We start from the raw sequence: 19,171 nt of genomic DNA on the forward strand, positions 1-19,171 counted from the left end.
TTATACAAATTCCACGCCAATTTTATTTCCTTTCACATTCATACACACATTTCATCCAGCTTCTCGTCATGTCTTATCGGCTTTACTAGTTCACGTCCGCTCAGTGCGCCCAAGCCATGACAACCTTATGGAAGGGCACAAAGAGCGCGGTGTGTTGCGGGCGCGCGCGGAAGTAGCGGCGGCCGCCCAGCGTGCCGTCGTTGCGCGCCCCCGCCCCCGCCCCCGCCAGCTCCGCGCCCACGTACACGCCGCTGGAGGCTGCTGACCCACCCGCTAGGCCCACGTACCTGTAATAATGTACCGGTCATAGGTGATGTACTATATACTGTAGAGTCCGCACCAAACTTCTAATCCGCTCTGAATATAGAAACGAGTCGCGTCGCAACAGCAAATTGTAGATATTAGCGGGACGAAGACAGCGTGGAGCCCGGTACCCTCCGCTAGGCAGCGGGCGCTCTCGCCCGCGGATACATAGCTGCGTTATACCCTAACGTTGCTACGGAGTACATGCTGGTAGGTGTGTTCGACCACATTGACTCGGTGACTGTCACCTGCGCGCGTTTACCTCAGAGCGGACATGAAATTTAGCGCGGACTATACTTACTGTACAGCTGTTGAACCAAACCAATTAAAAATATTTTTTGTAAAATAACAGTAATAATACATAAACCTGTAGTATTGATTTATAAGGAAAATTATAAATGAATGTTAGACTAAGAAAATGAATGACAGAATGAAAGAATGAGTTAGTGCATGAATGACTATATTACCTGACTTTGCCGACGGCTAAGCGTCCTTGGGGCGTTATTATCTTGACGGTGTGTCCCAGGCGCAACTGACGCGCTTCAGAGGGAATGTACGGCTGACCGATCCGCTCGCTGGGGCCGTCCACTGAAAATGTTACCAATATTTTTTTTCTTACTTGGATATTATATTTTATATTATTTTTTTAATAAGTAGAGAATACTGTTAAAGTAAATACAACAATTATTTAATCTAATATAAATTCGTTGTTGTTGACGTAAATGAATGAAATTATGTAACATATACTTTAATTATCAAAAATTATTAATTAATTAAGGGTTTTTAAAGCATTACTATGAGTATTCTATACATAGACTATACTTGTTCACCGACCCGTCCTTCCTGCATCAATGGTTGCACCGAATTAAAATACCGTCATGGGCGTCTTCCATCATGTCCCAGTTGAAGAGAGCCTAAAGGTCGACGTCAACACATTACTCCCACTGCTATGCACGGGTCTCTGAGTGACCTAGGGTTCAGAGACGACAGAAGGGTTCTAAGTATTAGTTAACCGCGCTGGCCAACTGATTGAATCTTTTATTTGATGCGACATGAAAATGCCATAATGTACACTCATCACATATTGGCATCCCAACATGGCACATGTCGTCCCCCCTCTCCCCCCACTGCCCCCTCCCCCGGTACGTACGTTCCTGCTGGTCGCGCAGGTTGTCGATGGAGCGCCGCACGAAGGCCTCGGCGTCGCGCAGCAGCTCGTCCGTGTCGTCACGACGCACGTCCGGCAGCGAGCCGCGCCACAGGCGACACTCTGGACATAGACACGAATTTAACTGATATAGATTAGTTATCTATAGTTGGTATAGACAAAATAATAATAATTTGGTGGAATCATTTATAGTTCGATTCTGTAGGTACCATCGGTACCATTATTGCACACATTTCTAGCCAATAACCGGTTTATGTAGTGCTCTACTGCTGATTCTTAAAAGCAGACACCTTAATATAGGATGTGATTTTTTATCAAAATGAATGTTTGATTATCCTACAAAATAGATTAAATCTAATTTATCTTGTAACTTAACTGGTGTTAAGCATTTTTCACTTTTTTCATACTTTTGGATTTCGCACATTTTAAAAGTTGTCCTTTCAAAATAATACTTTTAGGGGAAATTGAAAAAATATAGTAACAATTGTTCTAAATAACCTCTAGCCGGAGGTACATAGGCGCCTTGAGAAATCCAATCGGTACTACGATCCACACTGAGGCTCGGTGAGCGATATGATGAACCGCGGGACACGAAACTGTAATTTACATTTTTTTAGAATTAGTTTTACAAAACATATTATTTTCTTACTTTAGGGGTCGATAGTGACACATAGTCTACGGATCCAAACACAATCTTGAAATCAGCGCTATTTCAAATGATTTTTACATCATAATTTTATGTGAACTTTCTGCAAATTGAAAACAGATGGCAGCACACGTAACCTAAATCAATTTACACAAGTTTAAAGATTCTGCATATATACAAAGCTCCAAATTACATTTATTCTATTTAACAGTAGAACTATGACGCAAATACAATGTAAGCGAGACAGCACGAGTTCGCATGCCACCTAGGATTCTAATTCAAATCTTTAATGACTTAACTTGTAAACGGGAACACTTTACAATTTTTCTGCTACATCTATTTCTGCCTCATAAAAGCAGTGTTAAACGCTGCTGTGTTCTGGTTTGAAAGGTGTGGTAAGAGAGGCATACTTTTCCGAGGGGTTCCAGCTTAGCCCTCAGGAGCAGCGGCGCATCTGTGGCCGACCTCAGGTAGGAATATCTAATCCTATATGAGGTTGATTACAGATGTCCGTGGGCGGCACTAGCCACTTACCATCAGGTGGACTGCATGCTTGTCTGCTAATCCTATATTATAAAAATAATAATAATAATAAAACAGGATCGTAAGCGCGAGTTTCCAATATTACCGTGGTTGCGGCGAGTGCGGCGAGTGCGGCGGGTAGCCGTGCTCGCGTGCCTCCTGCGGCGTCGCCTGGCGCAGCGTCCACAGCGGCTCCGCCGAGCGCGACAGCTCCGGCACCATCGACGTGAAACCTGCTCATATCGTGGTACAGGAATATTTTACAAACAAAGAAAAGAATATTGCTACGAAATAGAGAAATCCTTTAATGGCGCACTACTTGTAATTATTTGTTTAAGTTAAGAAACATTAATTATACCGTTTGGTGCGAAAATACAAAAAAACAAAGATGCGAAAGTACAATAATGAAAAATACAGTAAACGTAATTATTAAATAGGTAATTGGCTACTTGACACTTTTTGGGAAACTGTTTTAATGAATTCATATACGTATTATATATGCCTTTCATTGATCATTTTTTCGAAAAAGGGCTATTTATTAATAAAAAACATATTTTTATTACGGTAAACGGAACGTTACGCCAAAACAGGCGGTCAAGTGTCATTTCGTAGCGTGACGTCAACACATTGAAAATATAGAAATAAACTTCGACGTTACACATACTTCAGGTTTCGATGTGATCGACAGGTTTCGATGTAGTGACGTCACATGACATTTGAGGCAGCACTGTCGCCGTTTTGGGATTTAAAATCCACAGATAAAAAATCGAAAATTTCTTTTTAAAAATTAAAATACTTAGAACATATTAAAAAATAAACGAAATACTGCATAATTTATGTTTACTTATAAGCTATCATATCCAACATATTTCATATTTTATTGTTATAACTGTCAAGTACCCAATTTGTTTAATATAAAAAAAATATTCATAAAACGTGAAAATATTTCAATGAAAGTATTGTTAAGCAACCTCAAGTTCAAGCAGGGCCTCCCGGCAGCATTGGAAGCACTTGCGAGCCCGGCTCTAAAGGGACCATAACTGATTGACGCCGCTAAACAACACGGGACCCGCCCCAGCAACGTGTATAGCACCAACAAAACGGCACCTTGGAGGCACTACCACTGACCGATATCACTGAGCAGCACGCGGCGCGCCTCGTCCGTGCGTCGCGGCGTGCGAGGCTCCGGCGGCCGCGCGCTCCGCCCCGGCAACGTCGGCGGCACCAGTGGCACCGCACTCTGAGGGATAGGGGGAGACTTCTTTATTGTCCATTTTTTAAAAGTGGTATAGTCCGCGCCAAACTGCTAGTCCGCTCCGGATATAGAAACGCACACAATAGCACAATAGCAAATTGTAGATGTTAGCGGGACAGCAACGAACCCCCGGTCGCTGCCCGCTCTCGCCCACGAGTACATAGCAACTTCAAAGCGGACTAGAAGTTTGGCGCGGATTATACTACCACTATGCTTTGTGCTCGCTGCGTGTAGGTGTGTATAGAAGAGGCGTCGTAACAGAAACAGCCAATAGTACAAACTGATTTATTCCGTGCACAAGTACATTGGTTGCGAGCAACTGACTGACAGCCTATTTATTGTGAGCGACAATACATATATTAATTTTGCTCGGCACAGCTTCAACCGGGGAAGTTGGTGGTACTTGCACTTATTTCTAGCGTGAAACACTTCTTGCGTTTCTGTAGAAAAGTGTGAAGAGCTGAGTGCCGACTGACCCACAAAGCCCCCAAAGCCCCCAAAACCCCCAAAGCCCTCAGGATTGGCAACGCATCTGTGATCTGCTACAGGTAGAGGCCCTATTCTATACGGTTGCAGATGTGCATGAGCGGCAATGACTACTTACCAATCTCACCATCAGCTGAACTACAAGGTTAGCAAAAGTATATAAAATAAACATGCTTCAAAAGTGCCATACAATATTAAGTATCAACCCACCTTATAAGCAAGATACCCATCGGAGGTCCATTTAGACGGTAGCGCTGACACGTCAGTTTGCGCGGAACTCTCCCGGCGAGGGCCCAGCGGTTCCCGCAGGACGGGGCGGGCGCGGCTCGCGGGCACCACCCCCCGTACCGGACGAGGCCCGCGGTATAACGGCGGCCTTTGCAAAGAACAGTAAAAAAAAGTTAATGAAACACTGAACAGCAAAAACAAATAATCTCATTATAAGAATATGGCCTATGCAGAAGTGAAAAAAAATATTTACTTAAATTTCAATCCTGTGAAGTGGTTGCGCAATTCGGACGGATTGGAATTCTGAAGATGATTACAGCTCAAGGGTGACAGAAGCCACTTACATCCGGGGATATCGCTGGCACACACGTTGTAAGAGGCAACGTAGGTGTAAATGCTATCAAGTAACACTTCTTACCACGCTTTTCTACTGATTTAATTCTCACAATATAAACAAGATAATTATTTGCACACACAAAACTCTTACCGATACTGAAACGGATTAGGGCAGGTGTTGCGCCTCGTCGACAGATTGCCAACGAGATCGTCTTCGGAAATACCGCACTTCGATATATCCGTCGCAGCGAACACAGAAAACCTGTGCCCAAGTCTATTTGTCTTTTGGAAACTATCGACACTCTCGTCTCTGTGCAGGATATCCATACTGGAGCCCAGTTCGAAGCTCGACGACTTCGTGTTGTCAAAGCTGAGACCTCTATTGTACTCACAGGTCAAACTGTCTACGCTGTCTAACCGCCTGGTACTGGCATTCGGGCTTTTCCTGTACAGCATATTGTCTGATTTGTTGCTTTTTAGGATCCCTCGCCCAGGCAGTTCTAAGCCACCTTTGCCATTGAAAGCAACGTGACGTATCTCCTTATCATTGGGCAGAGATACTCGTTTGACTTTCAAGGAAGCTTCAGCTAAGGAACCTTGGAAGCCGCTGGGTTCCCGGTTCTTATTCTCGTCGTTATCAGCCGTTCTGGTCTGATAGTCCGGGTCTAACGTGTGGAACTTGATCAGAACGGGCGTGGAGTGGGTGGTAGAAGCGGAGTTTGGAGCCCATTGGTCCGTCTCGCGTATTGAAACTAAATCCTCCTGAAAAATAATCAATATCAACAGCTATGAAATAAAGTCTCGGCAAAAGGGGTACAGGACGCCCTCCGACCAGTTGGACTGATGAAGCGGACGGCGGGTTACCGCTGGATTCAAAAGGGCCAAGACGGGTCGGAGTGGCGCAGAGTAGAGGAGGCCTATGTCCAGCAGTGGACTCTTAAAGGCTGATGGATGGATAGTTGGATGGATGAAATAAAGACCAATATTGTTGTATCACTGCCATGTTTATTTATTTATTTATTTTTGTACACCTTAAACTAAGGGTTACAAAGGGTAAACTTAATGCCTAATGGCATTCTCTGCCAGTCGACCCTGGGTGATGGCGATAACATGCTATCGTAGTGTGAGTGTGTGTGTGTGGTGGCATGTTCTACTTCAGTTTAAGGCAGAACAGCTAAATCGTAAATCTTGCTTATAAATTTTCATAGGCGACAAAGCCCACTTAGCATAAGTTGGATTGCATGCCCGCTTGCTAGAGTTACATAAAAAACTAGGTAGGTAGGACATGGGTATTCGACAAACAATCCATCATATAAATAATTAAAATATTGTACACAGTTACAACCTGTTGATTATTGCCCCAATTACAGTGGCTTATGAGCATGTTTCAAGACAATAAAGAAACTATTCGTGACTCGACTAACGTATAAGTAACTGTAGATTACTTTTCTTTATATTAAGTACACAGCTCCAGTAGTTGCTACAAAACGATTCCGTGAGTAGACGGCATAGCAGGAAACTAATGGAAATTTATGGAAAACACCACTCAATGCCTCCTTCGAGTGCTAGTTCAGGATTTATGTCGCGAATTGAACTAACTGGAGTAATGTCACATTTGCACGCAAACTGCTCGCCTGGAGCACAAATGGTGTCTGATTTATTACTTATTCTCACACCAAGAATACAGAAGTGAACATATTTCTTTAATGTTGATATGTATATAAGTTGGTACTTGGTACTTTCAGAAGTACTTTTTATGAGAAGTGGCAAATGAACGTGCAGCCTATATGGTTACGATGGTAACTCGGTGCCAACCATGTATATCGGTAATCAATTCAAATGTGTTAAGTCTTACATGTGTACGGCCTCAATAATATTGCCACCACTGAGGCTTTACTTCATACGCCTTATGTAAATGTTACTTCTTTACCATACCCTCCTAACCAGAACAGAGCAGCGCTTAACGCTGCTGTTTTAATAAGGTAGAATAATGAACTTACTAGACTTAGTTTAATTAAAATTCACTGTTGTTCATAACCAAATAAATAGTAGATAGGTACACACAAGTCTTTGCTTAATTTGTACGGTTGTTCTAATTTTAGTATTTAATTGAAATTTATAGTAGTTTTGGAGTTAGTAATCAAAGTTCCAGAACTTGCGACATAGGTTGATTACGGTAAACTTACAAAATTTTACTATAACAACTCATTTGCTAAAATATATGAGAACATACATTTCTTGTCCTTTATAAAGGTTAAATAATATATCTGAAGACGTCATTAGCGCTTAGCTGACTTAATAAAAGGGAAAAACGGCTGACTATCATTCTGCTGGCCTAGATTTTATCCCTAAATTGTCAGCATGATAAATTATACGTTAATGATTACGACTTTTTTCCCTCCCTATCCGTTATTTGAGTTATTTCTCCGCTAGAATGGATCATCAGTTCACTTGCTGACCACCTACGATCTAATAGGTATTAACTGGGATGCAAGTCGTATCTTATACGACAATATACTGTTTCAAAAGTACAGGTATTTTGGCTAAGTGGATTTCCATTATAAGCTAAAACATTGGGAGAGTTAATCACTACGGGTACTACTGCAAAGTATCTCATGGTAATATAATGATATAAAAATATTAATTATTTTTCATATCAATGCGAATCTAATTTTGACAAAGGAGGATCTCTCACCAGAGTAGTTGATCATGGCTAAGGAGTTGCCATGCGGAGCATCAGTCAAGTCTTAGTTCTGAATTCGTATATATGCAAGTTGTTAAGAAACCTTCGATAGCGTGATTCAGAATCGTACAGCGCCATCTCTTGATAAATAGCGGAAACATGCTATATGACTTTAGAGAAATGTGTTCAAAATTTCAAGTCACTTACCTGTAAGTTACTAATATCCTTAGACTCGTCTGTGGTAAATATAAGTTCTATATCGTCCACTTCTTCAGACTCATTGCCACTGACGTTTTCTTGGTCATGCTTCTCATCATGAGCGCCACCCGGCTCTACCGGTGTAGTCCCGCCTTCGGAAAATACCGAGTTATCCCCTTCTGACATAGACCTAGAAACATAACATTGAGTTAAACTTTTTGTAAATGTTACTTCACTTGGAGATGTGGCTTACAAGCAAGCTGGTATACAACCCCAACTACATTTCGTACTTTCAGTAATACTTTCAGAATCAGTACTTTATTGCATCTAAGAGTTCTAAAAATTTTCTAAGAGATACATACATATTTTGAATCTTCAGTATTTATGTCTAATTTTAGATAACAACCCAAATGGTGAGAGAAGACACATATTTAATAACATTGACATTAATGAGGTAATGGAGATTAATAAATTAAATTATTGTTAAAAAAATAATGTTTACAAAACGCATTTGGTTGCTAACTTTTGCGTAGCCCACAACTGGGCACTGAAAAAACCAACTCCCCACAATTAGGGGAGTCCAGCAATATATCCGATAAGTAGAAACAAGGCATTAAACAAATTACTCACCTCAAGCTGAGATCATCCACGTCTAAATTGAGGGTGTCTTTCCGTCTCAACCTTTCAAAGTTTTCCTTAACAACCAGATTCTCTTCCGACGTGATCCTGACTTGCACATCAAACTTGTCAGCTTTAGACTTAACCTCAGCTTCGTTAGGTACTGCCATTTTAACGTTATCTGTTGACACAGTCCTCAAATTAATGGTATCACCGACAGAATTTTTCAAATTCTCAAAATGTTCCCTTTTTTCTTCAAAGTGGAAACTTGCGTGAGAATCAGGGGACCCTTTCCTCTCTTGATCCTTCTTACGTCTTTTGTCTTCTATAGAGTCACTGTCTGAAGTAGTGCTCGATAAACCACTGCCTTCTTTAAGAGTTCTCACTTTTATTCTCACATCAAATTTGGACAGCAACTCAAGCTTAGTCTTAAAACTTGGTTTATGTTCCTCAGACTCAACTTTAGGCAGTGAAATCTGGCTATTCACATCCTCTATTAACGGACTGCTTGTGCCGTTAGGTAAATGTGGTGTGCTGTCAGATATAATGGACTCAGATTTGGAATTTTCTTCCAAAATCTCTTCCAAGCGATCAGTCCCACAAAACTTGTTATCAATCTCACCAACACTGGTTTCTTGAGTTGTAGCTGTTTCAATCACAACACCTGTGTCACTTATAAGTTCTGAATGAGGACTGTAACCAACTTCCAATTTTAGCTTCTCATCAGGTTCCCTATCTTCATATCCTGAGTCTATTATCTTCCTGCGCAGTATATGATTTTCCAAAGTCAACTTTTCTATAACATCAGCGTACTCCACGCAGCGGGAATGCTGTTCGTACTTCTGCTTCAGCTCTTTCAGTTCATTCTTGGACACTTCCAGAGCAGTCCGGAGCGATACCACGGTTTGGTGGAGCGCCCTCACTGTATCCAGGTGCACCGTCCCGGGAGGGACCGCCTCCAACCTGCCGCTATCCATACCACCTTGTTGCGCACCTTCGATCCGACATCCAACATCCCATACATGACTATAGCTCTTTCAGAAAACTCTCTAATTCACAATTTCCTCACTCTTCATTATAGATGCGACGTTCGCGCGCCTTAAACAAAAAACACATGTTGTACGCTACACTTCGCCTCACAATTATCTAGCCGAGAAATGACCTACTTACCTATGCATCAGTTTGCAAAATCTAACACACATAGTAAATTCACCGCGCATTTTTGAGATCCTTATCGAATCTGAGATTCCCCGTAGCAGGGCACGGAAGGAATGTGCAATCGATAAAACGGCTCGCTTGAGGTAATTAAGCTTTTAAAACCCTCCAAACTTCGCTCGGCGCGCCCGTTCAGCTGGCACGGTTCAGTGATAAACACCACACGTAAACCAGTAATTAAGTCGAAGTATTATCTCTCAATCGTTTTGACAAGGTTGTAGGACATACCTAACACATAGTATATGTTTCTATATGATACTCAAAATCTTCCAGTTCACTCCTTGTAAACAAATCAATACTCTCCAATTTGGTATTCGCGGGCGTAAGAGGAAATAGATGAGAAAGATGTTTATTTCTCTGTCACTCTGGATACCAAACGTCATTTTGACGTAAATTTTATTCCAATTGCAATAATGTGTAATTATTTTTTTAATTAAAAGAACGACTAAATTAACTACAATAATGTCAAAAATTATTATTAACAATTATGTCTTATTTTTACACATAACATATGAATCTTATTACTTTTAAATCATAATAACATCTTAGCTTTAGCCTGTTTAAGACATCAACTATGGGTCGTTGTGATTGTCAACTGTCAATGTCATTTGCCAGGAAGAAACATAACATAACCTCAATGATTACACCTAAAATTTAATTATAATAATAAAAGAAATTTCTTACCTACACAGGGTAAATTAAAAGAATGCTAACTATATTGAAGATCTGTAAGCCGGCTACAGCCAGTGCGTATTTAATACAACAAGCAAGATATAAATCAAAAACTCATTGGGTAAGTCTAGAAACTATTCGCCGATTTTGTTGAACTCAGACAGTCTCGGTCTTAATTCCTGAGTAATTAAAACACGACTTATTGTAATTTATTAAACCATTAAGTAATTTAAGGCGTAAAACTAACAATAAAATGTTTTTGTTACTACAGGCAAAATTAAAAAAGAAAACCGGTCCAAAATACAAAGCTTTGCATCATTTCGATGATTTTTACGGTTCAGTGTTTGGCGGGCAATGGGCGGGAATACGAGAGGCGCTGTTACGCCGGCCCAAGTACGTCGCTCTCGTCAATAACTACGGAGACACGGAAGAAACGATGGAATATCTTACAAATAGAGGTTATTGTTTAAACATTGCTAACACTTATTGTATGTCAATATAAATATATGAAACCCACAACAGCAGTGTAAGTAGCTTAGTGATTTGAAGTTCAAACTCTCAATCGGAGGGTCTGAAGTTTAAATACTGGGTATGCTTCTCTAACTTTATGAATTTTTGAGTGCAACGGTGATACCTCTGCAGTACAGCTTATCATTATAGTTTATATATAAAAGTCATTTGTTGTCGTCAATCCAGTGCCCATGCCCAGCATGTGAATGCTGGGCATGGGTTTTGCATATTGAAAGGGGTTTAGATCATAATGCACCATGCATACCTTTGCAAACTTGTTTAAACAACTCAGGTGTGAAGGTTTCCTCACAATATTTTCCTACACCCAATATCTAATACTACTTCATACTCCATATGAAGTAATGTCATCATAATATCAATGTATATCATATGCCTTATATAATTCCAGGTGCACATTGCCTAAAAAATCTTATGTCGATTCAACAAGATTTCCACAAACAATACAATCCAACATTATCACAACCAGAGTCTGCTAGCTCCCCCAAGGCTGTGGACAGCTACATATCACAACTGCAGCAGGATGAGATAGCCAGTCTATACCCAAATAGTGAGAATGTACCTGAGAGACTAGATCTTAGTGATATTTCTTTAAAGGCTGCTGAGGAAGAGACAAAACTTAAAGAGGATGTGTGAGTATCGATTTGTATAACACATGAACAGTGTAGCCTAGTAGTAAAAAGCAGCTTATCAATTGGGGGTCTGAGGTTTGTATATGTTTTATTTCTCTTTATGTTTCGTCTCAATCAGAAGATCTGCATGCTTATGACATGGCTACCAATCTGTCAAAGCCAAATAGAAATATAAATCATGAATTTAAATACTCTTAAGTGCTTTTGGACTACTGTATGTATTTAGTACATTACTATATCATTTACTTTTTTCAGTACCCCACCAAGAACATTAGATGAAGCGTTAGAAAAAGCAGAAATAGATGAGTCCCGGATCATTGACCCCTCCATGGGCATCAGCTCTGAGGCTCTCTATCAATATGTACCCGCCACTAAGCTGAAGGGAATGGAGGAATGGGTGCCAGAATCACTGCACTATTCATATTATTCTAGTATGTATATTTTGTAGCATCAGAACATGTTTAGTACATATTATAGCATAACAATTAGGATGTAGAATAAATTTAATAGCACTTACTTATTTAACAATTACATACCAAATAAACAATATTGAATTGCATGATGACTGAATGCATAATATAATCCTGTTATTCGTTAACTGCTGCATTTTACATATTCTATATATATACTTTTTCTTCCTTAACATTTGAAATATTTTATTGAAAAGTGAAAATATTTGATTTTTTAATAACATATGACAAATAGTAATGTTAATTTATTGTTTATCATTGCAGAGGGAAAAGACTTTCCACTAGTTATAGAACCGGAAACTGAATTCAGCTTTCCTGAACACCTGAAAGTAATGACTTTTGAAAAGGACAGTGAATATACTTCATTTCCGGAACCTAAGAGATCTAATACAGGTAAATTGTTATTTAGGTATCTTGATATTTAAAAAAACTGTTACCTTGAAAAAGGATAGAACTAAAGCCGTACTGAGGTATTTTTTATCTATACTGAGTATAAACCCTCACACTGGGTGCTGATGCACACAACTAGTTGCAGTGGTGTGTTAATATTAATGTACTATGTAACACCACCACGCGGCAAAATCGTTGCGGTACGGTACCAGTGCCATGCCTTTAAGTATATTCAATTGTGACAGTGTGATGTATTCAATTTGTCCTCCAGGTGTATTCAACTACTACCCCATGGACGGCGCGAGCGTGGTGTCGGTGCTGGCGCTGGGCGTGGCGGCGGGCGAGCGCGCGCTGGACGTGTGCGCGGCGCCGGGCGGCAAGGCGCTGGCCGCGCTGCAGACGCTGCTGCCGGACGTGCTCGTGTGCAACGACGCGTCCGTGTCGCGGTTGAACAGGTGCGGGGCGGGGCGGTGCTGCGCGGGGCGGGGCGGCGGGCGAGCGCGCGCTGGACGTGTGCGCGGCGCCGGGCGGCAAGGCGCTGGCCGCGCTGCAGACGCTGCTGCCGGACGTGCTCGTGTGCAACGACGCGTCCGTGTCGCGGTTGAACAGGTGCGGGGCGGGGCGGTGCTGCGCGGGGCGGGGCGGCGGGCGAGCGCGCGCTGGACGTGTGCGCGGCGCCGGGCGGCAAGGCGCTGGCCGCGCTGCAGACGCTGCTGCCGGACGTGCTCGTGTGCAACGACGCGTCCGTGTCGCGGTTGAACAGGTGCGGGGCGGGGCGGTGCTGCGCGGGGCGGGGCGGCGGGCGAGCGCGCGCTGGACGTGTGCGCGGCGCCGGGCGGCAAGGCGCTGGCCGCGCTGCAGACGCTGCTGCCGGACGTGCTCGTGTGCAACGACGCGTCCGTGTCGCGGTTGAACAGGTGCGGGGCGGGGCGGTGCGGCGCGGGGCGGGGCGGCGGGCGAGCGCGCGCTGGACGTGTGCGCGGCGCCGGGCGGCAAGGCGCTGGCCGCGCTGCAGACGCTGCTGCCGGACGTGCTCGTGTGCAACGACGCGTCCGTGTCGCGGTTGAACAGGTGCGGGGCGGGGCGGTGCGGCGCGGGGCGGGGCGGCGGGCGAGCGCGCGCTGGACGTGTGCGCGGCGCCGGGCGGCAAGGCGCTGGCCGCGCTGCAGACGCTGCTGCCGGACGTGCTCGTGTGCAACGACGCGTCCGTGTCGCGGTTGAACAGGTGCGGGGCGGGGCGGTGCGGCGCGGGGCGGGGCGGCGGGCGAGCGCGCGCTGGACGTGTGCGCGGCGCCGGGCGGCAAGGCGCTGGCCGCGCTGCAGACGCTGCTGCCGGACGTGCTCGTGTGCAACGACGCGTCCGTGTCGCGGCTGAACAGGTGCGGGGCGGGGCGGTGCGGCGCGGGGCGGGGCGGCGGGCGAGCGATGTTTGTGATTCAGTCTAGGAGTTGACTGTGTAGTTCCTACGTCGCAATATCGCCATCAGAACATGTTTCCCGTTCTCCTTCGTGTTCATTTTGTACGACCCTTACATGTGGTCAATAAATGGCAGGTCAGCCAATGCTACTTCAGTAGCGTGATTCAACATACCGTTTTTCCTTCACAATATGTTTCTAATGATGATTATTATTGCATGTTAGAAGCATATCTTATATAAATATTAAGTATTTCCTCCTTACTCCTTTATACAGGATGAACAGAATATTTCGTGACTACCTGATAGACTTCGAAAGCAGCAACAAGTGGCGGGAGAGAGTGGTCCAAACTCACAGCGACGGACGAAACTTTACTGACGACTTGGGTTTTGATAAGGTAATACATTTTTATTTGCCATGTAATGTCGCGCTTGATAACGCCACACCTCTTTTTAATAAGATAGAAATAAACGAGTGTGGAATGGATTCCACCTGATGACTTTGAAATTCACTACTTGTTGACTATTCATCTGTAACCAACGTCATATATTATAGAACAGGGACTCTACCGGAAGCAAATCACAGATGCGTTGTAAGTTGCCGCTCCTGAGATCTCTCACTAAGTGGTCGCTTCATATGTAAGTCATCCACACCCTCCATCAAAACACTAGAACTGCTTCACGCTAGACACATATGGGGGGGTACCTACCCGTCTCAGACTATGATGACGAACGATCCTACCTTTCAATTAATATTAATATCATATACGTATTTTACATATACGGTAATAAATTTAAGTCATGCAGTATTTCTCTTCATACCAGGTTATTTAGCCAAGAGATGGGTGAAACACTAGTTGTAAAGACTATTATAATAGACTTATTGACAGCTGTATCATCAACCTTCATGCTCTAAACGCCTAAAAGTGTATTTTCCAGGTTCTAGTAGACGTGCCGTGCACAACAGACAGACACTCTGTGATGGAGGACGAGAACAATATATTCAGGTCGGACAGAATTAGGGAAAGGCTGAAGATACCAGAACTACAGTCACAACTACTTGTGTAAGTGAACAATTTGTTCTTTTTAAATAGCACACAAAACAAGTTGACGAACGAACAAACGAAAAAATGAAAGAAAGGACGAATGGACTAAGAAATAACAAACTAGAATTAGAATAGCTATCATTCTGTTTTTAAACCGCTTGGAAGATTAATTTTGTAAAATCTTTTCTCTGTGTTCATATAATTGTATTAATGGAACATTTATTATGAGCAATTAGGTTGCAATTCACACGATTAAATAATTTACAAATTTAAACAGTATATTAATAAAGGAGTTGTATTAAGTATATTTTTTTACTAAATATTAAATACCAAGTTTATTACACACACATAAATGCATCTATAAATTAAACATTCGCGTTTTATTTTTCTTTATAAAATTTGAAATCACCCTAAAATTCATTCATAATGAAACGAAATACTAAAATAAATAACATCTTCTATTTTTTTCCCCAGTAATGCGTTCATTTGCTATTAGATGGATGTACCAAAGTATATAATATTATAATCTTTAAATATATTACTCCCCAGTAACGCGTTGAGGCTAGTGAAAGTGGGCGGGGCCGTGGTGTACTCGACGTGTTCGTTGAGCCCCATACAGAACGACGGCGTCGTGCACATGGCGCTCAAACATGCCTTCGAGAACCACGCCATCGTCGCTACTATCAAGTAAGTTTAAGTTATGGTTATGAAGGTGGTAGAACCCTTTGTGGTTCGACTCCGCCGCCACTACCGTCTCACCTCCATTTCTCCCTTATAACACCAGTGTTGAGTGCTGCTGTGTTCTGGTATGAAAGGTAAAGGTAAGGGTAGCTCATAATAAATGTTACATATATACTCTACCGAAGCGTTTCAGCTTAGTCCTCAAGTGTAGCGGCGCAACTGTGGCCGACTACCTAATCCTATCTGGAATATAATTCTATCCTAGAAATTTTAAAGAAAATTATATTTTGCTAACTATATTATCCTTTTGATCTAGTGGCACCATAGCCTTAACTATTTCTTACAGTAGTATTAAGTGCTCCTGTGTTCTAATGTGACAAGTGGGGTAATATAACTTAGTCATCACTTACAGTCAAATAACTGCATTGGAGCAAAATCAAGCAAATCATAATCAGGCAAAATAAAAAAGTCCGTTGTGTTATGATCTCTTAATATTTTCGTTTCCTTAGTGTAGTAACACATGCTGTTGTAGATCTGTACTTATTATAAGTTCATTTATTTAGATCAGTCATTTATTTACGTGCACTGTGGGGGCATACATAAAGGAATTATACAGCTTGTAATAATAAGGTTAACATACACATATACAGTAGGACCTCTTTAATCCGAACTCTGAAAATTTAGCCCCCGTTCGGATTGGTGGAGCGTTCGGATTATAGGGGTATAGATGATAAGGGTATTTTTTGTGAATAAAACTACATAATAGATACATACATAATACAATATTTGTATTCATCTATAAACGTTACATATTTTATTCAACATTTTTAAAGAAATCCAGTATTTTGGTTTGTCGTGTGGTGTTTAATGACAAATAAAAAGCTTTGTCTCGTAATTTACGTAAAAGCATTTTTTCTGGCAAAGGAATATCCACTTGATCAGCCCATTCAAGACATGTATTTAAGGCAGACATGGCGCTTGAATGGGAAACGCTTGCCACGGGTTTAGCGTGTGAAATCTCTTCATTTTCACCATCACATTCCTGTGTTACTTGCCGTATAATTTCATCGTCAGTAAGAGGTTCAGTTTCATTTAGGTCATCATTGCTTAGTAAGAAGTTATTAATTTCAGCCTCAGAGTAGCCTCTATCAACGAAAAATGCTAAAGGAATGTCATCTTCGGATTCAAAGTCTTCGCCTGTATGTTCTTCGATGTGTGATTGAGGCCACAAGGCAGACCAAGATTTTTTTATTAGGTCCGCATTCAAGTGATGCCAGCTTTCAGCCAGTAAGAAAACAGCATCTTTCATGGTGGTCTTCTTAAGGACATCAGATACAGTACATTCAGATTCCAATTCTTGCTGAGCAAAAACTTGCAGTAAAAGTTTTTTCTTGTAATTCACCTTTATATTTTGGATAACGTTTTGGTCCATTGGCTGGATAAGAGCTGTGCAATTAGGAGGCATATATAAAACTGTAAAATCTTCATCAATGGATTGCAGGTCTTCATCAATCGGATGTGCTGGTGCGTTATCGAGAAGCAATAGCGCTTTCAGTGGCAGATTCTTTTTACTTAAGTATTTTTTTACTTCAGGGATAAAGTATGTTTTAAGCCACTCCAGAAATATAGATCTCGTCACCCATGCATTCTTTTGCCCCATGTACTGTACGGGTAGTTTTCGTACAGAAGCAAAAGCACGTGGTTTTTGTGCTTTGCCAATGACCAACAAAGGCAGTTTGTGCGTCCCAGAAGCATTCGCACAAGGCATAAATGTTATTCTTTCTTTAGAAATTTTAGAACCTGGGGCTGTACGTTCTAATTCAGAAGCCAGCGTTTTATCTGGTATTGTTTTCCAATACAAGCCAGACTCATCCGCATTATAGATTTGGTCTGCACATAAATCTTTCTCCTTGATAATATCCATAAATTTAACCTGAAATGGTTTAACGGCGTCTTCGTTATTTGATATTTTCTCGCCGGTCATTTTTAATTGCCGTATACCGTGTCTCTTTTTAAATTTTTCCAACCAACCTTTACTAGCAGAAAACTCTCCGCGCCCAAGCCTTCCATGAAAGTATTTCGCCTTCTCCATTAAAATATCACCTGACAAGGGAACATTTTTTCGACGTTGTTCTATAAACCACGTAAATAATGCATCTTCGAGTTGTGGATTTTCGGGTGTTTTCAACGTCTTTCGAGCACCTGGACCCTTTTCAGTTTTCACAACATAAGATCGTATTTGTTCTTCCTTCTTTTTAATATCGAAAATGGTAGATTTGCCCACATTATATTTTTGAGCAAGAAAGCTAAAAGAAATACCTTCTTTAAGTTGATCCAAAATCTCGCATTTCTGGGAAATAGTCAGGGTAACGTGTTTCCTTTTCTTTGACGTCGAAGCCATGATGCAAAAGCACAAATAACAGTCAAAATGCACGAGCGACACAATAGCTACACAAAATGGCGTACGGATAACAAAATCAAATACGCGTAATACCTACTCGACGTTCGGAAAGTAACTGGCGGGCGAGAGCGAGACAGCGCGGACTCGGGTCGGGGGTTCGAATTACAGAGGTGTTCGGACTAGAGGGGGTTCGGATTAAAGAGGTCCTGCTGTAGATTTTAATGTAAACGCCTGCAAATGTTAATAAATAAATAAAGTAAGCAAATAATTGGATTTCAGGGATTTATCAGCGCCTTTCAACGCACTGAGCAGTACATTACACGTGTGTCGCGGGCCCGGTCGGCCGCAGTATGGACAACTAATACTGCCCGATATAACTGCCAACTTCGGACCGGCGTATATATCGCGACTCGTGAGGGTCAGATAGACCAAATTTTATTGTTATTATGTTAGTAAATAACCCTCTGTATTTATTATGTTACGTTTGCAAACTTAGTACTTGTTGTAAACTACAAACCTTTACAAATGTTCGGCTCAATTTGTTTGATACAATAGATACACAAACAATGTCAAAACTTCTATCCACACTTTTGAATTTATGACGGGTTGGATGGTCTGGGACCACCAGTAACATTACGTATGTTTTGAACCAAAGCAGATCTATTCAATCATTTAAATACTAAAAAAGAAATGGTACTCATGACGCGTCATGTGAAAGGTGAATGATTTAACAAAACATAATTTATATTGTATAACAATGTAGCACTTAGCTGTCTCCGATAACTTTCAGTCAGAAATTCGCCCATACTTTTAATGGGGGCTCACAATCTATTTATCAATTTATAGAGTGACCTTGTCGTAATTAGATGTGACACACAATGTGTATAAATAAAGTGAGGAATATATCATTTCTATCTTTCATTAGTTATTGATAAATTCACTACAAACGCATTTATAAATAAATATTGAAATATAAAATGGTGTTTAACTTATACTACGACTCCAGTTCAGCCATTTGAAATGGATTGTTCAAAATAACAATGGGTCGAAATATTGTTCAAAACAATTTTATAGTATGTTTTTACTTCTAATAATTCATTAAATAAAATGGGTCAATAAAAGTTTATTCGTTCAATCATATCATTTATTACTATATAAGTTATGAAAACATTTCTTTTGCATTTTTTATATAAATTTAAGTCGCCAATAAAATTATTTATTTATGCTGGCTTTGGTAAGCGTGATTTTTTTATTTTTCATTTTCTTATACAACACTTAT

At 41.4% G+C, this 19,171-nt stretch overlaps 2 protein-coding genes across 2 annotated transcripts; one reads left to right on the forward strand and one right to left on the reverse strand.

The window, feature by feature from the left end:
• Positions 1–9,971, reverse strand: LOC140754119 (uncharacterized). The gene is made up of 12 exons (XM_073089037.1): positions 9,614–9,971; positions 8,456–9,541; positions 7,835–8,015; positions 5,096–5,706; positions 4,587–4,756; positions 4,271–4,272; positions 3,768–3,879; positions 2,746–2,872; positions 1,970–2,067; positions 1,454–1,573; positions 771–891; positions 1–287 (listed from the first exon to the last, which is right to left on the reverse strand). Exons 2-12 carry the CDS (start codon positions 9,418–9,420, stop codon positions 101–103), a joined length of 2,694 nt encoding a protein of 897 aa, XP_072945138.1. The 5' UTR covers positions 9,421–9,541; positions 9,614–9,971; the 3' UTR covers positions 1–100.
• Positions 9,972–10,248: 277 nt separating this feature from the next.
• l(2)10685 (5-methylcytosine rRNA methyltransferase l(2)10685) lies at positions 10,249–18,870 on the forward strand. The gene is made up of 10 exons (XM_073088897.1): positions 10,249–10,451; positions 10,602–10,788; positions 11,250–11,490; positions 11,746–11,921; positions 12,225–12,353; positions 12,622–12,805; positions 14,042–14,162; positions 14,704–14,828; positions 15,360–15,497; positions 18,172–18,870. The coding sequence occupies exons 1-10, from the start codon at positions 10,365–10,367 to the stop codon at positions 18,317–18,319; spliced, it is 1,536 nt and encodes a 511-aa protein (XP_072944998.1). The 5' UTR covers positions 10,249–10,364; the 3' UTR covers positions 18,320–18,870.
• The last annotated feature ends 301 nt before the right edge of the window (positions 18,871–19,171 follow it).

Source organism: Epargyreus clarus, unplaced genomic scaffold (assembly GCF_041222505.1).
Source record: "Epargyreus clarus isolate Ecla_fem2 unplaced genomic scaffold, WU_Ecla_fem_2.2 ptg000027l, whole genome shotgun sequence".
Taxonomy (NCBI): Eukaryota; Metazoa; Arthropoda; class Insecta; order Lepidoptera; family Hesperiidae; genus Epargyreus; species Epargyreus clarus.

Excerpts from the sequence above, each read along its gene's own strand:
- LOC140754119 (XM_073089037.1), bottom strand. The coding sequence starts at position 9,420 with ATGGATAGCGGCAGGTTGGAGGCGGTCCCTCCCGGGACGGTGCACCTG. Across the intron at positions 8,016-8,455 it reads GTGGATGATCTCAGCTTGAG|GTCTATGTCAGAAGGGGATA; the intron begins GTGAGTAATTTG and ends TTATGTTTCTAG. Across the intron at positions 288-770 it reads TTAGCCGTCGGCAAAGTCAG|GTACGTGGGCCTAGCGGGTG; the intron begins GTAATATAGTCA and ends ACATTATTACAG.